The 19,434-nt window shown below is 36.0% G+C and overlaps 2 protein-coding genes across 4 annotated transcripts; one reads left to right on the top strand and one right to left on the bottom strand.

The window, feature by feature from the left end:
* Positions 1–1,066: 1,066 nt before the first annotated feature.
* LOC117986041 (probable ATP-dependent RNA helicase pitchoune) lies at positions 1,067–10,908 on the top strand. 2 transcript variants are annotated; one of them, XM_069501215.1, is made up of 11 exons: positions 1,067–1,259; positions 2,308–2,397; positions 2,648–2,785; positions 3,254–3,514; positions 4,641–4,790; positions 5,298–5,462; positions 5,900–6,041; positions 7,198–7,357; positions 7,779–7,931; positions 9,230–9,400; positions 10,153–10,908. In XM_069501215.1, exons 1-11 carry the CDS (start codon positions 1,148–1,150, stop codon positions 10,471–10,473), a joined length of 1,863 nt encoding a protein of 620 aa, XP_069357316.1. In that variant the 5' UTR covers positions 1,067–1,147; the 3' UTR covers positions 10,474–10,908. The 2 variants fall into 2 exon arrangements, with proteins under 2 accessions (XP_069357316.1, XP_034828745.1); XM_034972854.2 differs by having other exon boundaries at positions 1,119–1,259; positions 2,308–2,394; positions 2,650–2,785.
* LOC117986109 (ATP-dependent RNA helicase DDX18-like) lies at positions 10,907–19,113 on the bottom strand. 2 transcript variants are annotated; one of them, XM_069501216.1, is made up of 10 exons: positions 18,642–19,113; positions 17,843–18,091; positions 17,583–17,735; positions 16,786–16,950; positions 15,805–15,943; positions 14,855–15,017; positions 13,616–13,768; positions 12,273–12,440; positions 11,241–11,418; positions 10,907–10,988 (listed from the first exon to the last, which is right to left on the bottom strand). In XM_069501216.1, the coding sequence occupies exons 2-10, from the start codon at positions 18,087–18,089 to the stop codon at positions 10,942–10,944; spliced, it is 1,413 nt and encodes a 470-aa protein (XP_069357317.1). In that variant the 5' UTR covers positions 18,090–18,091; positions 18,642–19,113; the 3' UTR covers positions 10,907–10,941. The 2 variants fall into 2 exon arrangements, with proteins under 2 accessions (XP_069357317.1, XP_034828826.1); XM_034972935.2 differs by lacking the exon at positions 18,642–19,113 and having other exon boundaries at positions 17,843–18,216.
* Positions 19,114–19,434: the final 321 nt, after the last annotated feature.

Genomic DNA, 19,434 nt, shown 5'->3' with positions numbered 1-19,434 from the left:
CCACAAATTCACGGTTTTCCGTTTTATCCCCTAATGTCAGCTATAAGATCTACCAACCTGCCAAATTTCATGATTCTATCTTTGAACCACTCACTTCACTCGTGGCTCAACCTTAGAATCCTTCGCTGGCTCAGAATTCAATACAAACTCTCGCGATAAAATAACAATTTTGCAGCCTTGCATAACAACTAGGTACTAGCCTTGCATAACTATTAGGTATTCAATATTCGGTTTTGGGTCAACGTTCTACATCAAATACCACAGGTTTGTAACTATTTTCGCCTAAGAGCTACAGAAAAAGAGACCTATGAGATGCGGGCAGCAGACAGCAGATAGGGCTTTGTTTTTACCCTTTGGGTACGGAACTCTAAAAACATTTCATCGCGTAGATAGAATAATAAAGCTAGATAAATGAACATTTGCTTTCTCATTCACACTAAAAAGAGATCACAGATAAAGTTACTAATATGATAAACAGAGACGCAGCTAACCTATTTTTATCCCTTATCGTGTAACCGACTTAAGTTGCAAAACAAACTTTGAGAATTCGTGGCGTCATTGTATTTCTCATTAGTTATTTACTTGTTTTCACATAAAAAACGTTTAATACCAATATTGTTGAGCAGTTTATGCAAAAATATTGACTACTAAACAATAATTGTCGTGTTATTCATCGTTACGTCGTGCTATCGCTATCTCATACGCGGTTACACAGTCCTACTTTAGTCTAGCTTTTTTAATCAGTCTACGTTTTGCAACTAAAGTTGTAGTCCTTGAAAGAACCGTTTACGCGATAAGGGACAAAAAATAGGTTAGCTGAGTCTCTATTTATCACATTAGTTAGTTACTTTTTGCGCTCTCTTTTTAGTGTGAATGAGAAAGCAAACGTTCCTACGGAGTCCAAAGAGTATGTAATATTCCTCAGTCTCAAAGAGATTATAATCACCACGTTTCTGTCTCAGCTAGTATATAGTGATCTGTGGTCTCAGGGTCTCAGTCTTACACCACAGAGTACTTTGTAAATTCTATGTCACAGACAGTACATGTACATACTCTTTGGTCAGAACTATTTTGTCCTTTTATTTCTGGTCGGTGATTTTGTCCATGTGAAAGTAATTTAAATTTATTTATAAAATAAAAACCAAAAATGCCGACTCCAGATAAGATACTAATGCGAAAAATAAAGAAACGTGAAAAGAAGAAATTAAAACTTATTTCGCAAAAAGCAAACGGCGTAAATAGTAATGACTATACAACAGGTACCTAACCTCTATGATACTTTTTATTTTTGAAATTATGAAAGCTTGTTATATGAATGTATTTTACTTGAGCTACAATGTTTTATGATAGTAAAGCTAACTACTAGGCGTACCTTAGCTTACAAACTTAACGATAGGCTGTAGGCGAGTAAATTAATTCTCTCGGACTCGGTGGTAACTGGTAGAAGCATGTTTTGGTAGCACTTGTTAAGAAATCTAAAAGTTCACTCAGAACTCTAGTGCTCTACCGCCACGAGTCTAATGGCTTCACCTAAGCAGAGATTGCCTAGCTTCACAGTCTAAACTTGTTTGAACAATAACTTGGCGAACTTAATTATTTATAACCCTATCAAAAGTTTACGGTTTGACACCTGAATAACATGCAAATAAACATGCCTCAGTTACTAATAGTGCTTCCAGCATGCTTAATCACATGCGTTCTAGACAGATAACAATGCTTATATTACTGAGTCTAAAAACTTGATTTTGATTCTCTAAAATGAAATAAAATCTCAGGCTGCCCCACATGACTGAGGATAATATTAACCCCCCTCTTTATTCTCTTTTGGTATGTCAAGACGATTCCACCTCTAATCTATTAAATCTATATATATAAAAGGAGAAGGTGACTGACTGACTGACTGACTGACTGACTGATCTATCAACGCACAGCTCAAACTACTGGACGGATCGGGCTGAAATTTGGCATGCAGATAGCTATTATGACGTAGGCATCCGCTAAGAAAGGATTTTTGAAAATTCAACTCCTAAGGGGGTGAAATAGGGTTTTGAAATTTTGTAGTCCACGCGGACGAAGTCGCGAGCATAAGCTAGTAATACATATAACGGTGTATATACATATTATAATCTATAACATAGACCCAACTAAGAAAGTATGTTCAGAAATTCCATTTAAATGAAACTGGGTCTGGTTAGCGAGGACTGACTACAGTTTTGCTGTTGTTATACATATTAATACTAATTATTATTAAGTCTGTTATGTTTTCCTCTTAGAGTAATATATATTTTTATCTACAACAACCTGCAGGAACTGAAGAAAGTGAAGTTTCTCAAAATGAAGTAAAGAAACGACCACTAGAAGAACAACAAACAAATTATGTTACATTGCCAAAAAGTAAGATATTTATATACACATTACACTTACCTTCTATTAATATAACCCAATTGAGGTACTAATGTTATAAATGTGAATGAGTGTCTGTCTGCTAGCTTTTCACTTCTCATCTGTTTAACCGATTTTGACAAAATTTGGTAAAGATATAGCTTGCATCCTGTAGATGGATACTACTTTTTATCTTAGAAAATTAAAACTTACGCGTACGAAGTCGCGGGCATCATCTAGTCCTTTAAAAAATTGTAATTTTTATAGAAAAGAAAAAAAAAGCAAGAGGTCACTAAGGTGGAGGTGGAAGAAATAAAAGACGAGCCTGCTTCAGATGAATCTGATCAAGAACAGACTAAGGACAATAATGAAGATGAGGTCAAAACAAAAGAGGAAAGTCAGTGTAAGTGGATTTTTTTTATACTGTGTCAAAAGCAGTGTGTCACAGTGCAGTATGTATTTGTTTGTAAATTCACAAAAATTCAAAAGCTCTGCATGCTGCTATGTGGCATTTACTATTTTTATGTTTTTTGCATATTAATCATTATTCCTATCTCAATTGTTGTGATTGGCTGAATTTATAGTAATCTTGTTGCAACAATGCTTTGTGCCAACAGCGAGAGAGTTTAGACCAATCAGAGATGATTGTGATTTGTTAAACTACAAAGGTAGGTGTCCAAGTCTATCTGTTACATTCAATTTCTGGAATGTTTAGCCTCCCTGCTAGGCCTAATTCCCCGATCGTCCAATTTGTTCCAGCTTGGAATTAAATCACCAGCGGACACATTCAGCTTAGAATAAGCATAATATTAATGAAAATTTAATAATTACTTGACAAATGACTTTCAGTAATATAAAATTCTATTTACAGTACCTGGCTCAAGTTTATGCCTAGGAATCTTATCAGATCAGAAGTTCTCTTGCCTGGAAGGCAAAGTTTGTGAGGCAACTCTTATGGGCATCAAGGATATGGGTTTCACTACAATGACAGAGATACAGGCTAAAGCTATCCCCCCTTTGTTGGAAGGGAGGGATCTTGTCGGAGCTGCAAGAACTGGGTCTGGGAAGACTCTAGCCTTTCTTATACCTGCTATTGATCTTATATACAAATTGAAGTTCAAACCGAGGAATGGTAAGATTTCATCTTTAATGGCTTATAATTTTTTTTGGGGAAAAGGCAATATTTAAACATGTTTTTTACCTAAAACCAAATCAAGTTATTGTTAAAATTGAACATTTTAATTTTAAGTACCTGGAATTATATTTCCTCTATCTGGAAGAGATGTGGTTTTAAGTTTTGTTGTCTGTACATTCATGTGTTCCTTTATAACTGCCAAAATATTCACTAGATTTCGAAAACTAAATCATTGACGTTCTATTAACATTCCGCGTGTCTGTTGCGATTATGACGACATCGACATGACAAATTAAACGTGGCACTTATGACACAAAAAAGTATTTAGAATAAATAAAATTTTAAATTATACTAAGGCCATTACGAATGTGTGAACTGGGTCATAAATAATTTTTGTCATACCTCTCGCTTGCACTTACAGGCCTTATGGAACTAAAACCTGATTCTATGTTATGTGTAACAGTAAAAAAGGGATTTGTCGATAGTCAATAATCCATACTAATATTATAAATGCGAAAGTGTGTCTGTCTGTCTCTCTGTCTGTCTGCTAGCTTTTCACGGCACAACATTTGAACCGATTTTGATGAAATTCCGTACAGAGTTAGCTTACATCTCAAGAAAGGACATAGGCTACTTTTTATCACGGAAAATCACAGAGTTCCCACGTGATTTTTAAAAACCCTACATCGACGCGGGCACTCTCTAGTAGGATATAAAAAGCAACTTTTTACCTTTATCGATAACGACTTATGCAGCATTCTCACAATCCTATGATCGTAATAGTTTGTGACCCCGTTCGCACGTTCGTAATGGCCTTATTATAGCAATAATATATTAGTCAGATCTTAGTTTCGAAGTTATCTTGCTAAATTTGAAAGAGTCTTTAAAGTGATGATAAAAAAGGCGAATGTGAAAATTGGACCCCATAATGTGTCTGTAATAAAAGCAGGTCGAGTCTCCAGTTAACACTGTAGAGGCACATCTGTTTCATTGCAGTTTCACTAAATTATGGTACGTCCAGAGTTATTTCATGAACTGAGAATGGATATCTGATTTATTAAACTTTAAAGTGCAAAATTAATGTTTTTTTAGTGTTTTTTTTTAATAAAAATAAGTTTTTTAGGTACTGGTGTCATAATTTTGTCACCAACTCGGGAGTTGTCAATGCAAACGTTTGGTGTGCTCATGGAATTGATGAAGTATCATCATCATACATATGGGTTGGTTATGGGTGGAGCGAACAGGAGTACAGAGGCACAGAAACTTTCTAAAGGTTTGTTGACATAGTATCAGCACCAGTGACGTGCACAGGGTTTGAAGCCAGGGTAGGCATTAGTTAGGTGGGAACCTTTACTGGCAGGTCATAATGTAAAATTTGCATCGAGCTATTACAACTGGGGTAAGCAGTGCATTTATGCCTCTATGACCTGGACACCACTGATCAGCACCTGGTTCTGACCACAATTAAATTTTAGAGTATTTGCATCCTTTTCTTACTGATGTAATACGAAAAGGACAGACACAGTTTGACAGGTTTAAATTTAATTTAAAACTGTCAAACTTCGTCACTTTAGCTGCCAGTCGCGATCCTATTGTTTAAATTTGCAGCGTGCAGTAAAATTCAGAGCCTTTAAATGTAAAATTCATGTTCTATCCCTTTTTTAGCAATATTAAAAAGAAAAAGATGCAGATATTCTTAAATTTAGTTTAGAGAAAGATAACAGAATCGCCGCCAATCATTACATTACATTACTGTGATTGACGTATTATTTTTTCACAGGAATTAATATTCTAGTAGCAACACCAGGTAGGTTACTAGACCACTTGCAGAATACACCAGATTTCTTGTACAAAAACCTGCAATGTCTTGTGATTGATGAGGCGGACAGAATACTGGAAATTGGTTTCGAAGAAGAAGTTAAACAGATTATAAGACTTTTACCAAGTAAGTACAGTATGCGGCAGAAAATAATGTACAATCAGCATTTAGAATGACATTTCGGCTTTGAAAAGCGTTGTCTCGTTCACTCATACCTATGTGACTCTACAAAACCGCTACCTCTTTCTAATGGCTGATGTACATTATTTTCAAAAGTCATTCCTACTCTCAAGAGTTCCAAGATTCGCTATAATCTATGTGATGTTGATGTCTCGCAGTCAAAAGTAGTTAACCACGATAGACTGTAAAGTGATTAATCTTTGATTGATCAGTTAATTCTGAACTCTAGACCATTTGTAGGCGGGCCTTACCCAAATTACACAATCCAAGCTGCTTTTGAGGCTCCCGGTTTTATCCCTCGAAATAACACGCAGCCAATATTATGTCAACGCATTTTGCGTCCCACATTAGAGCCTGGTCTCGAGAAACACCTTTGATTCCAGAGCGTCGTCAAACTATGCTCTTCAGTGCAACACAGACAAAAAAGACGGAATCGTTGACAGCTTTGGCCGTCAAGCACGAACCTGTTTATGTTGGCGTCGATGACCACAGAGAACAGGCCACAGTGGACTCATTGGAGCAAGGGTGAGAACATACTGCAATATTATAATTGAGAATAATATAATTGAGAAAAAATGTAGAAAATAACTTGTTTTAACTTTGTTGTACAAAACATTAATAACATCGTAATAACTAATCATCATCATCATCATCATGACCAACCCATCGCCACAGAGCACGGATCTCCTGTCAGATTGAGTGAGGAGGGTTTTAGCCTTGGTCTACCATGCTGGCCAAGTGCAGATTGACAGACTTCACACATCTTTGAGAACATTATGGAGAACCCTACGGCATGCAGGTTTCCTCACGAATGTTTTCCTTCACCATTAAATCAAGTGATATTTAATTACTTAAAACGCACATAACAATCAGTCGCGAGCAAGCGTTCGCAAACGCACACATTTAGTGTACCTTACTTATACCGACACGACTTAAACACAAGCATGAGCCACTCGCTTCGTGAAATGCAAGAACTATGAATAAGTATGAAAGTAACTAGAAAAATAAAGCGGAAAGCGTAGCGTTGGAAGTGCCCTCACTAGGTGGATTAAACGAAAGAATGTCGTGGACGAGCTGGGAGACGAGTTTGGGGCGGAGAGCCTCGTAAATACTATTCTGGAAGAGGAAAAGAAGTGGGTGATAATCCAGAGATATATGGAAACCATAATGGAAAGACAAAAGAGAAGGAAGATGAGTCAGACCGCGGCAGTAATGGTAGGCCAACAAGGCGGGAACGTTATTGCTTGAAGAAAGGAGGGGTTTTTAGTCGGTAGGAGTCCAGCACTATGTCCATGAGGATTTTCCGCTCCTACGAAAAAAAAAAACAAAAAAAGGTGGATTAAACGAGTCGCAGCTGCCTCCGGACTCAGGTGGCGCAATACTGTAGTGTGTTTTGTATTTCATCAAAATCGGTTAAACTGTTGGGCCGTTAAAGAAAGACAGACAGACACACTTTTGCATTTATAATATTAGTATGGATGGTGGAATAAAGAAACTTACATACAAGAGCCGTAAAAACATTACTCTTTTTTTTGGTCTTGCATGGTGCTTAATGTTATTTGATCATCATCATCATCATCATCAACATAACATGGACATAAGTCTCTTGTCTCTACAAGAGACCTATGTCCAGCTGTGGACATCTATTAGTCGATAACGATGATGATGAAAAAACTTTCAGATACATTGTGTGCCCATCGGACAAACGCATGATGGTACTGTTCACATTCCTGAAGAAAAACAGGAAAAAGAAGGTGATGGTTTTCCTGTCCACCTGCATGTCTGTCAAGTACCACAATGAGCTGTTCAACTATATCGACCTCCCTGTTATGTCTATACATGTAAGTATTGAACTTGCCACTTTTGTAGCGAAATTTAATCACAGACCTTTCTCAGAGTCTCCGGCAACGCCAGGAAGTAAATGAGTAAAAAAGTCATTGATAGTGTTAACTTCCCGAAACACACTCGAAATAGCTACTTCTTGTTTTACTTAATTTCGTACGGACTGAACTGGATTGGACCAGACTAAACCAGATCAGATTGTCAAAATTACTTTCACCAACTTCGTTGTTTCCCTTGACACCGAATTTTTTTAAAATCAAGATTTCAAACTCGTGTTAATTTTATCATAATATGATCTTTTAATAATCTGAACACATCTGCTTCACAGTGGACAGAGGCACCCTTAAAATCTATGACTGTGTATCTGAACTTTCGTGGCGATTACTATGATAATATTATAGATCATAATTTCATTCATAGGGTAAACAGCAGCAAACAAAACGCACAACCACTTTTTTCCAATTTTGCAACGCGGAGAGTGGCATACTGTTGTGCACCGATGTAGCAGCTAGAGGGCTCGACATTCCCGCCGTGGATTGGATCGTACAGTATGATCCACCGGATGATCCAAAGGTGAGAATTTACTAACAAAAATGTTTAGTAACAAAGAATATACAAGTACTAGCTTCTGCCCGCAGCTTCGCCCGCGTAGCCTACAGGAAACAAATGGCATTTTTTTATTCAGAAACAAACAATATAACATCAGGACGCGCACCCTGCACCAGCAAAACCTTCCAACCCCCAAACCCCCATTTCATCCCTTTAGAAAAAACCTACTTTCCAAATTTCAAGTTAATAATATCAATAATTAAAACTTTCCCATACAAACTTTCATCCCCTATTTTACCACCCTTATGGGCGAATTTTTCAAAAATCCTGAAACACGTATTTCTTCATTCGTGACTGAAAACCCAAATACCAATTTTCATGCAAATAACTTGAAAAATGACGGACTTTCATACAAACTTCCATCCCCCATTTAACCCACTTAGGGATGGAATTTCGAAAAATCCTTTCTTAGTGGATACCTACTATAAAGAATAGACCCTCCAAATTTCATGTCTTGAGGACCAGCGGTTTAGGCTGTGCGTTGATATATATGTCAGTCAGTCAGGACTTTGAATTTTATATATAGATTAAGTATAATAAAAAAAAGGTCAAATGCGAGACGGACTCGCACAGGAAGGGTTCCGTACCATCGTACAAGAACATAATAACACTTAATTTTTTAGGGTTCCGTACCTCAAAAGGAAAAACGGAACCCTTATAGGATCACTTTGTTGTCTGTCTGTCAAGAAACCTACAGGGTACTTCCCGTTGACCTAGAATCATGAAATTTGGCAGGTAGGTAGATCTTATAGCTGACATTTGGGAAAAAATCTGAAAACCGAGAATTTAGGGTAAGATCACACAAAAAAAATTTAATTGTGGTCAAGAACTAATAATTAGTATTTTCAATTTTCGAAGTAAGTAACTATATCAAGTGGGGTATCATATGAAAGGTCTTCACCTGTGCATTCTAAAACAGATTTTTATTTATTTTTATGCATCATAGTTTTTGAATTATCGTGCAAAATGTCGAAAAAATACGACTTTAGTACGGAGCCCTCAGTGTGCGAGCCTGACTCGCACTTGGCCGGTTTTTTTAATTTTCATGACGCCCATTTTGAAATTTTTATTTTGTTGGTAAACGAATAAAACAAGGAAGCCTTCTAGTTTCGTTTCCGCACCGCCGCGCGCCGCGATAAACTACCGCAGGAACCTACTCATTTATGCGTTATGCCTCTAGTAGTAGGTATATTAGGTAGGTAGGTAATAGGACGAATAGGTCATTGGTAGTAATAATGTGAAATGTGTAAATTTTCTTGCAGGAATACATACACAGAGTGGGCAGAACGGCGAGAGGGCTGGGCACGAGCGGACATGCGTTATTGTTCTTACGTCCAGAGGAAATAGGCTTCCTCCGATATTTGAAGCAGTCTAAAGTTACCCTCAACGAATTCGAGTTCTCTTGGAATAAAGTCTCTGACATACAATTACAGGTAAATAAGTAACTTATAACAATAATAAGTAGTGATAGTTTAGTGGTTAAGATTTCGGCTTCTTACTTGGGGGTGTATAATTAGATAACTTTTGGTAGTTAGTTGCGTTAATCAATTAAATATCACTTGCTTTAACAGTGAATTAAAAACCTGCATGCCTGAGTCTTTCTGAAAGTTATCAAAAATGTATGAAGTCTGTTAATCTACACTTGGCCAACGTGGTGGACAATGGCCTCACTCATTTAATTCTAAAAGGAGACTACTCAATAGTGGGCTGGCGATGGGTTAAAATTATTGGACCAACTATTCTAATAAGCAAGACTACTAGAATTAGGCAATGTTACTGTTTGCTAAGCAATGCTATCTCCTGTCACCAAATAAGTTCAGTGACTACAAGATAGACGAACAAATATTATATAATAGTTGTTTTCTTGCGACAATATTGCAGAGGGCCCCAGATCCTTACGCATACGTCGCTACAATTATTACGAAGCCAAGCTGTGTTTTGACCGAAGTCTGCATAGATGGGTGCCCCTTTTTATTCTAACTCCTTTCGTTTGTCAGTCAGTCAGTCAGCTTTTCCTTTTATATAAATATTTATATTTCCTTTAAATATTAGGTCGTATTTATATTTCCTTTAATATTAGGTGTTCGTGCATTGTACCATACAAGAGTAATTAATAGATTTAGCGTCTGTTTAAACTGCGCCTAAAGTTTTTGTAATAAGCCGAGTAATTATTGTTTTTTTCTAGCTTGAGAAACTGATATCAAGAAACTATTTCCTCAACCAATCTGCAAAGGAAGCGTTCAAGAGTTACATCAGGGCTTACGACTCGCACCATCTCAAAACGATATTCGATATCGACACGATAGATTTGGCGAAAGTCGCCAAATCTTTCGGTTTCACTGTCCCACCGGCCATTGAGCTCAAGATTGCCAACAAAGGACCTCCGCAAAAGAGGAAAGGAGGAGGTGGTTTTGGTTATTTCAAGTCGTTAAATGCACATCATAAGAAAAACGAAAAAACTAAGGTTTACAGACAAAAGGGTAATAATAAAAGATCTGTAAGCTAAAATTGTGTTATTTTTGTAATTTGTTAAAGTACATCAATTTAAATGGCCTAAAAGCTAGTATGTGCCAGACCTTCCTTGTTTTATAAAAGCTGAAAGTGTCTCTGCGTATTGTCCCAACACAAGGAGGAATGTTTGTTTTGATCACGGTGGCTTTAGGAGATAACAGGTAATGAAGGTGTAAAAAATCTTACGTCAAAGTAACTAGGAAGGTCTGGTACGGGCTGGCTTCTCTCTAAAAGGATATTCTATTAAGATTATTGCAGAAAATCGTTAAAGTTGCAACATGTTGCAATGAGCGTGTAATACGTATCTGTTTTTCTGAAATGACTATAATATTATTATTAAAATGTTCAAAACAAAATACTGTACTTGTATATGTAATATGTATGTATAATTCAATAAAATATTGTTGGTTTTAAATAAAACACGTAAATTAAACAATTCTATTGTTTTATTTAAATAATGAAATTACCTTTCCGATGTCCCTTTGCTTTTCTTGCGTTTTCTAGTATTCACTGAATTCAATAAGTTAAAGAATTATTTTATAATTAATGGCACAAACCATTATAGATTAATAATTACAAATGGACAGATCATAGTACCTATTTACTATTTATCAGTGTTAGTTTTTTCAGTTTACTTCATTATTTTTATTCCAGTTTATAATAAAGTAATAAAAAAATTGGAGTCAAATACCCAATTGATTGACTCTTTCCTTTATATGCTATATGGTACTGCAAAGTGTTACTTATATTATGAAAGGATACAGAAATCGACGTGCGGTTGCTCCAAGAAGCCGAATGCTTTCGCTGCAAGCTTTAAGTCCAAGTTTTTTATATTGAAAACTTCATTGTGTGAATGTTTATTGTAACATCGCAGAAATGAAAGGTATGCTTTGCGGGCGAGGATCTTCATAGTGCCGTCTCTTTGAATAAGATCTTCTAGCTGCAAAAGATTTATTTTTAGGGTTCCGAACCTCAAAAGGAAAAACGGAACTCTTATAGGATCACTTTGTTGTCTGTCTGCCTGTCTTTCTGTCTGTCTGTCAAGAAACCTACAGGGTACTTCTCGTTGACCTAGAATCATGAAATTTGGCAGGTAGGTAGATCTTATAGCTGACATTTGGGGAAAAATCTGAAAACCGTGAATTTAGGTTTGTTTTAATTAAAAAATTAAATTGTGGTCATGAACTAATAATTAGTATTTTCAACTTTCGAAGTGAGCGACTATATCAAGTGGGGTATCATATGAAGGGTACACCTGTACATTCTAAAACAGATTTTTATTTATTTTTATCCATCATAGTTTTTGAATTATCGTGCAAAATGTCGAAAAAATACAGTTACGGAACCCTCATTGCGCGAGCCTGACTCGCACTTGGCCGGTTTTTCGATGATACCCGCGGTTTCTTCCGTGTGGATTTAAGTTTTTTTTATAAATCTTGTGGGAACTGATTTCCGGAATGAAAAGTCATTACCCATATTATAAATGCGGATGTGTATTGGCTTAATAGTTTGTTCTTCAATCACGTCGCAACATAGCAATGGATCGACGTAATTTTTATATGGGTATTGTTAAAGATCTGGAGAGTAACGTGGACTACTTTTTATGTCCTTCCCCGGGATGTAAGCTAACTCTGTACCAAATTTCATCAAAATCAGTTGAACTGTTGGGCTGTGCAAAGCTAGCAGACGGACAGAAACACTTTCGCATTTATAATAATAAGTATGGATTGAAGATTTGTAAAGACCTCATCTCATCTCTTTTTACTGATATTACGGCTTAGGACAAAACCTTACCATTTTCTGTACATCATCAGATGGTTCACCAAAATTGTATTTGTCCAAATAAACTTTCTCTCTCTTCAAATAGTCAACGAATTTCTCTTCCTCCGCTCGCAACAGAATAACGGCATTGCCAGTGTTGTTCAGCCCTCTCGCCGTGCGACCCACTCTGTGAATATATTCCTAAAATTATACAGAACTACTCAGTTTAACTAGCCCCATAAAGATTTTATTTTGGTAGTCTACCCACATACTACATTAGGAAACCTGCATGCCTGAGAGTTCTCCATAATGTTCTCAAAGGTGTGTGAAGTCTGCCAAGTGGTAGACTATAGCCAAAACCCTTCTCAATCTGAGACTGAGAGAAGACCCGTATTCTGTAGTGAGCCGGCGATGGGTTGGTCATGACTGTTATTTGTAGTATAATCGTAGGTGAGAACAATATTATCGTTTAGTGGGGAATCGAAAGGTGGTACGATTCATCCTGCGCGGCCCGGCGGTACGACACCACAAACTCCCCTATATTGTGTAGGTACACTTGCCAAAAAGAACTAACAGAATTTAAATATTGTGTACATATAACATGGTGCATGTTGCACCATGCTTTCTAAGCGATATCCAGATAAGTTTGATATTGGAGACATTTCGCTCTCGGCTCGGGCTGTCTGGTCGCGGCGGCGAACGTGACTGCCCGTGGCCCTCAAACTGCCGCGCGGATTGTCGCCCCACCCGCCGCTTCGCCGTTCGCGCCGCCCGTTCCCGTAGCCAGGTCATAACTGATTGACTTGACGCACAACAGACGGAAACGTTTAAGGTGACGCAGTACGCTCGACCGAAATTGGCAGCGCACGTGGGTAAACTGTTTGCTTTTCACTTGACATTGTATGAGAAAGGTGTGAGGCACGATGATTTTCACCGAAATCAAGCGCGCGAAAAGGGTTTAGGAAAAGTAATTTTGAGAAAAAACTACTGCATTTATGTTTACAAAGTATAGTTATTTCAACAACTAATGAATAAATATACTGTGTCAAATGTTAAATTCTTTTAGAATTTTTATACCCCTAAACTTATTTATTTACGCCCAAAGTTGTCATAAATTTAGTGTTAAAATAGGACTCTTTTGAGGCTCGCAACTTTAAAATATATTTTTTTTCAATGTTTTATATATCAATAAACCTAGATAATGACGAGATAAACTGATATAATACTTAGTTTTGAGCGTGCAGTATCAAATAATGTTGTAATTACCCTCCTACGTTTGTATGAAGAAAGCACCGTCCTGAGCCCTCTTAAGTGCGGAAACCAAGCCAGAGAGAGAGAACTAATTGACTTTTCAATATAGGTTCATAATTAGTTACCTTCATATCCGTAGGGGGGTCAAATTGCACGATCCAATTCACTGATGGAATATCTAAACCCCTGGCTGCCACATCGGTACAAAACAGTGCCCCCTTTTCTGCTTCAACAAACGTTTGGAATGCATCTTTTCTTCTCGACTGACTTTGTTTACCCTAAAATTAAATGAATTTTAGTATAACGTTGTTTATTGACAATTAAGTAGGTGACTCTAAATAATATCTGTCCCGGCTGTACTCACGTGTTTAGTCACGTGTTAGATATTATTTAGAATGGAAATCAATCACGGTAGTTTACATGCTAAAGTAGGTGTAAATAATTCTATCAATCGATCAAACAAATGCTTGATCTAGTTTCAGAAATCGTGGGATTCAACAAAAATGAATTGATATATGTTATGCTATCATTTTTATTAAACAAAACATGAATTTATATGAAAACCTCAATAGCAAAAGGCATGTGCTTAAACTGCGGCACCCTCCTAGTAGAACCGCTCATTTCTCCAAAAGTTTTTTTTCCACTGGGCCACTCTTGTATAATCACTTGCCCAAATATATCATTGAGACGCGAGAACTTCCTTTATTTAAGATAAAATTAAAAAAACTATTGTTAGAAAAGACATTACTCGATTAATGATTACCTTGTAGAGAAATTTTAGTTTTATTATAATTTTTGACATTTGTAACATTATCATTTAAATTTGTATTTTTTTGTGACTAAGTATTTGATGTGACTAATTTTATCAAAACTATGTACACATTGTTAGGTATATCATAAGTCATAACATATTGCATGCTAATAGGCAGAATTTGGCTGTACCTTTTTGTTTTGTAATATCTGCACTGTTTACCCATATTCGCAATAAAGAAATTTGAATTGAATTGAATTGAATTGGTTTTAACAACTCCAAGTTATGTCTTAGCTGCAATATCAGGTATTTATACCAATTCCGAACATAGATTATTATCAACGTAGGCTCAAACTGCTAGGTCTAGAAAACTGTTGAAAAGAGCAACCGCCGAGTTTCTTGCTGGTTCTTCTCGGTAGGAACGGCATTCCGAACCAGTGGTTAAACTAGTTGACAATTCAAAAGCACTTGTAAAAATTTACTTTAATAATATATATTCTATTCTATTCAATTCTAAGAACTAGAACTTTTGCATGGGTTCACTTTCTAGGAGCTGCATTGGACTTGGATAGAAATAAACAACTATGTATCAATATTATTATAATATACTCACATGTATACTAATCACTGGAGCCTTACAATGCACTTTGAAGAATTCATAATGGAAATCAACAGATCTGCACGAGGAAAAGAAGACCATTACTTTCAACTTTTTGCACTTCCTAAGCATTTTGTACAGCCAACATAATCTCTTGTCCACGGAACATATGGCATATCTGGAATATAGGAGAACAAGTGGGTACATTTTTACATCCATACTAATATTATAAATGCGAAAGTGTGTCTGTCTGTCCGTCTGCTAGCTTGTCACGCCCCAACAGTTCAACTAATTTTGTTGAAATTTGGCACAGAGTTAGCTCACATCCCGGGGACATGGGCTACTTTTTATCCCGGAAAATTAAACAGTTCCCACGTTATTGTTACAAAACCTAAATCCACGCGGATGAAGTCGCGGGCATCATCTAGTATTATATAATCTAAACTAGCTTATCTCCGCGACTTCGTCCGCATGGACTATACAAATTTCAAACACCTATTTCACCCCCTTAGGGGTTGAATTTTCAAAAATCTTTTCTTAGTGGATGTCTATGTCATAATAGCTATCTGCATGCCAAATGTCATCCTGATCCGTCCAGTAGTTTGAGCTCTGCATTGATAGATCAGTCAGTCAGTCAGCTTTTCCTATTATACGGTGAAATTTTAGTGGTTGTCTTCCCGCGGCAGAACGATTTGCCCCCAGTAGTACTATCGAAATTTTGAGTTTTTGAGAAACTTAAAAAATAAAAATGTTTTTGTTTTGAAATAATTTAAAAAAAATCGACAACTCGAAAGTGTGAGAAACAATAGTAACTCCCTAGACGTAACGTGAATAGTAGGTAGATACATACATCCATACTAGTGTAAGTAGTAATACATACTACACTACAACAACTAATTTTTTGGCTTAATGTTTTGGTTCTTGAGTATTTGAGCTAACTAACTAAGTAAGTACTAAAGAAGTACCCTTGTTCTAGACCTGAGGCTGTTGACTGCTTCTCATCCTTCACAGAAATCAATTTGGGATTATCTTTTAGGGCCAATCTTGCTAGATTTTCAACTTTTTCATCTATTGTTGCACTGAATAATACAGTTTGTCGGTTTTCTGTAAAAATTACCATATTTTAATAAAAGTTGTAATAAATGATATCTAAAGAAAATACTATTTATATAGAATATTGCCAATATTTGACAGTAATACTGATACAATATTAATAATGCTCAAAATACTAGATTTTAGTCTCAGTACATTTTTGACTATATACTTAGGCCACATCATCACTTTCCATTAGCTGTGATTGTGGTCAAGTGTTTGCCTATAATGAATTTAAAAAAACCCACCATGATCATCATGATCAACTCATCGCCGGCTCACTGCAGAGCACGGGTCTACTCTCAGAATAAGAAGAGTTTTTGGCCAACCAACTACCACACTGACCAAGTGCGGATTGGCAAACTTCACACACCTTTGAGAACATTATGGCGAACTCTCAGGCATGCAGGTTTCCTCACGATGTTGTGCTTCACCATTAAAGCAAGCGATAATATTTTAATGACTTAAAAACTCACATAGTTAATAACATTCCGAAAAGTTACAGGTGTGTGCCTATACTCATACTAAATACAAATTATTTGAAACCCTTACAACTTATGAAAAGGGGGGCCTTACAAAATACGTAAAAATCCAGGTCCTATGTAAGTTTTCAGTTTGATAACCATTTTAAATTATCGATTAACTACAAAAAGCATATGAAATGTTTAAGATATATATCAGAAAGCCAATAATTGGGAATTGAATTAAAGATATAACCAGTTGGCAACATCCCTATTATATGAAGCATGCTGCAGTTCGAAAACGGCACCATACTGGTGATAGATTTGGATCCCAATATCAGCTGCTCCGCTGGCTACCCTGCTAAAAGTAAAGAGTAGTGTTAGTATGCTTACTTGGCAGTTTTCTTATAATTCCAGCTATGTGTTTCTCAAATCCCGCTTCAAGTAATTTATCAGCTTCATCCAAGACAAGGCACTTGAGATTATCACAGCTAAAGTCAGAAGTATTCTCTAAATGGTCTAGTATGCGGCCAGGTGTCCCCACTATAATGTTAACACCTATAATACAAAAAAATAATTAAACACATTACAGACATAGACAGCTCAAATCAAATGTTTGGATTCCTATAACTACAAAACAAATTGCTTCAAATTATTACTATAAAACTGTACTATTTTATAATAAAAGGCTTTAAAAATAGGCTGAATATGTTGTATGAACCTTTTACTAGCAGTGTGAATTACGTTAAATCCAGCCTTATACCTTATCTACATAATAGAGGGAACCTCTTTGTATTTCTGCTTTTTATATTTAAGGGCTGGGCGGTGATTAGTCAGTTAGTGTTTGAGTTAGGATTTATTTTTATACATTAAAAATATATATTACCAGCTTATGCTCGCGACTTCGTCCGCGTGGACTACAAAAATTTCAAACCCATATTTTACCCCCTTAGAGGTTGAATTTTCAAAAATCCTTTCTTAGCGGATGCCTACGTCATAATAGCTATCTGCATGCCAAATTTCAGCCCGATCTGTCCAGTAGTAGCTGTGCGTTGATAGATCAATCAGTCAGTCAGTCAGTCAGTCAGTCAGTCACCTTTTCCTTTTATATATATATATAGATTACCAATTCACTAATATATAAAGCTGAACTAACTATAAACGAAAAATATTTAATAAGAGCTAAGTACCCTTTTGCAATGATGCAATTTCTTTTATTTTTTTCTCACCACCAACAATCAAGCTGTGTGTTAAATTGATTTGACCAGCCAACAGTTTTTTCAGTACTATGTATGTTTGGAGAGCCAATTCTCTGGTTGGGGAAATGATTAAACAGCCTACACCTAAAACAAACAAATGATTAGTTCCTACTACTCACTAAGTAATATATAAGTAAAGTACATTTTACAGCAAGACAGATTAGTAGTTAAATCGATAATCTAAAACTTACCATGTTTCTTACTAAATCCCAAGTTTATTAATTTTTCAACAATTGCTATTAAGAACGCCAAAGTTTTGCCACTGCCCGTCTTCGCAGCACCTATGATATCGTCTCCAAGGAGTATGTGAGGCAACGTTCGAGCTTGAATTTTTGTTGGCTTTAGAAATCCCATCGATTCCAGTGACTCCAAAATGCGACTATCAATTTTACTCTCTAACATAGAAAAGTGGAATTGCGAAATAATTTCGTCTTCCATGGCTTCAAATAAAAACAGAAATAGTTAATTCAAAAAGGATACTATTACACAATCTACTAGTGCTACTAATTTAACTTCAAACCACAACCGAAAAAGATTTGTACATAACCAAAACAATAGATCTCAACACCGACCAGAACTAAAAGATCTCAATACGATCTCAAAAGATTAGTGATTATATTATACTCTTTGATCTCAATAAAATAAACATAACCTCGAAATGGCAGTCAAATATTTTTCAAATGACGTCTGGCTTTGGGTAAAAAACTTCTAAGTACTAGGTATTAAAGAATAAAGAAAAGTATTAAAGAATAAAGAATTTCTAAGTACTACTTGTACTAGGTAGGTACTTCGTAATGAAAAAACTATAATCATATAACTATTTATTTTACGGCCTTGGATACTAGTCTTTTATTAAAGATGTAAAATCAGATAAATGAGGTTTTGCATGATTTTTTTTCTATAAGCAAAAAGAGGGTTTAAACATTTTTTTTAACTCTTAATTCTCGTCTATGGTTAACTTGTACACCAAATAGAATTTTACAACGTCACCTTTATTTTCATAGATATATTGTTCTGAGTTTATATGTCCAGCGTTCCGTAATCTCCCATTTTTACGGGAAATCCTTCATCCTACTGAAGGTAGTGATTCCCCATCCCATCTTCCGATTCTTCCTCATCCCAACTTCCATTTATTATAAATTAAAGGTTCGGTCGCCCTTACCGATCAATTATCGACCGTGCGTAATGGCTCTCAACGGTGCGCAATAGTTCTTATTGATTTTTTCCTTATATCGTTATTAAACTCCTTCCTTCCTGTCAATTATAATCCGGGTATCTTTAAAACAAGAGTGAATAGGCACCTTCTAGGCAAACGCGTCCCATCTTAGGCCACATCATCACTTCCCATCAGGTGTGATCGTGTCAAGCGTGCGCCTATAACGAAAAAAAAACCCTAAGTGTTAAGGTTCAAATACAAAACTTTTTTCTCCATTTTATAATAAGATAGATAGATGTATATAATAGTTAATTTAGTAAGCAAATGAGTGTGTGTTCAAGACCTGTAAACTTGAACAGCTAACCTACTAATATTACTGATGCGTAGGTGTAGTTAACTAACTACCTACCTATGTAAAAAAAATGTTGCTTTGTTTTTTTAATATTGATAAGACATGTTTGTTACTAACTACCTAGTTATGTTATACAAAACGTAAATTTAAATTCTCTCATCTTAATGTATTAGTAATATAACAAAAATGTATTCAAGAATGCTATATTTTTGCTGTATCTAAACCTTTAAATTCTGCCTATTTCTTCCGCTTATCTTCTTTTTTTTTTTTTTTTT

The sequence above is a fragment of the Maniola hyperantus genome, chromosome 10, assembly GCF_902806685.2.
Source record: "Maniola hyperantus chromosome 10, iAphHyp1.2, whole genome shotgun sequence".
Lineage (NCBI taxonomy): Eukaryota > Metazoa > Arthropoda > Insecta > Lepidoptera > Nymphalidae > Maniola > Maniola hyperantus.
Note: the sequence above shows the minus strand (reverse complement) of the source record. Positions and strands in the feature narration are given on the sequence as shown.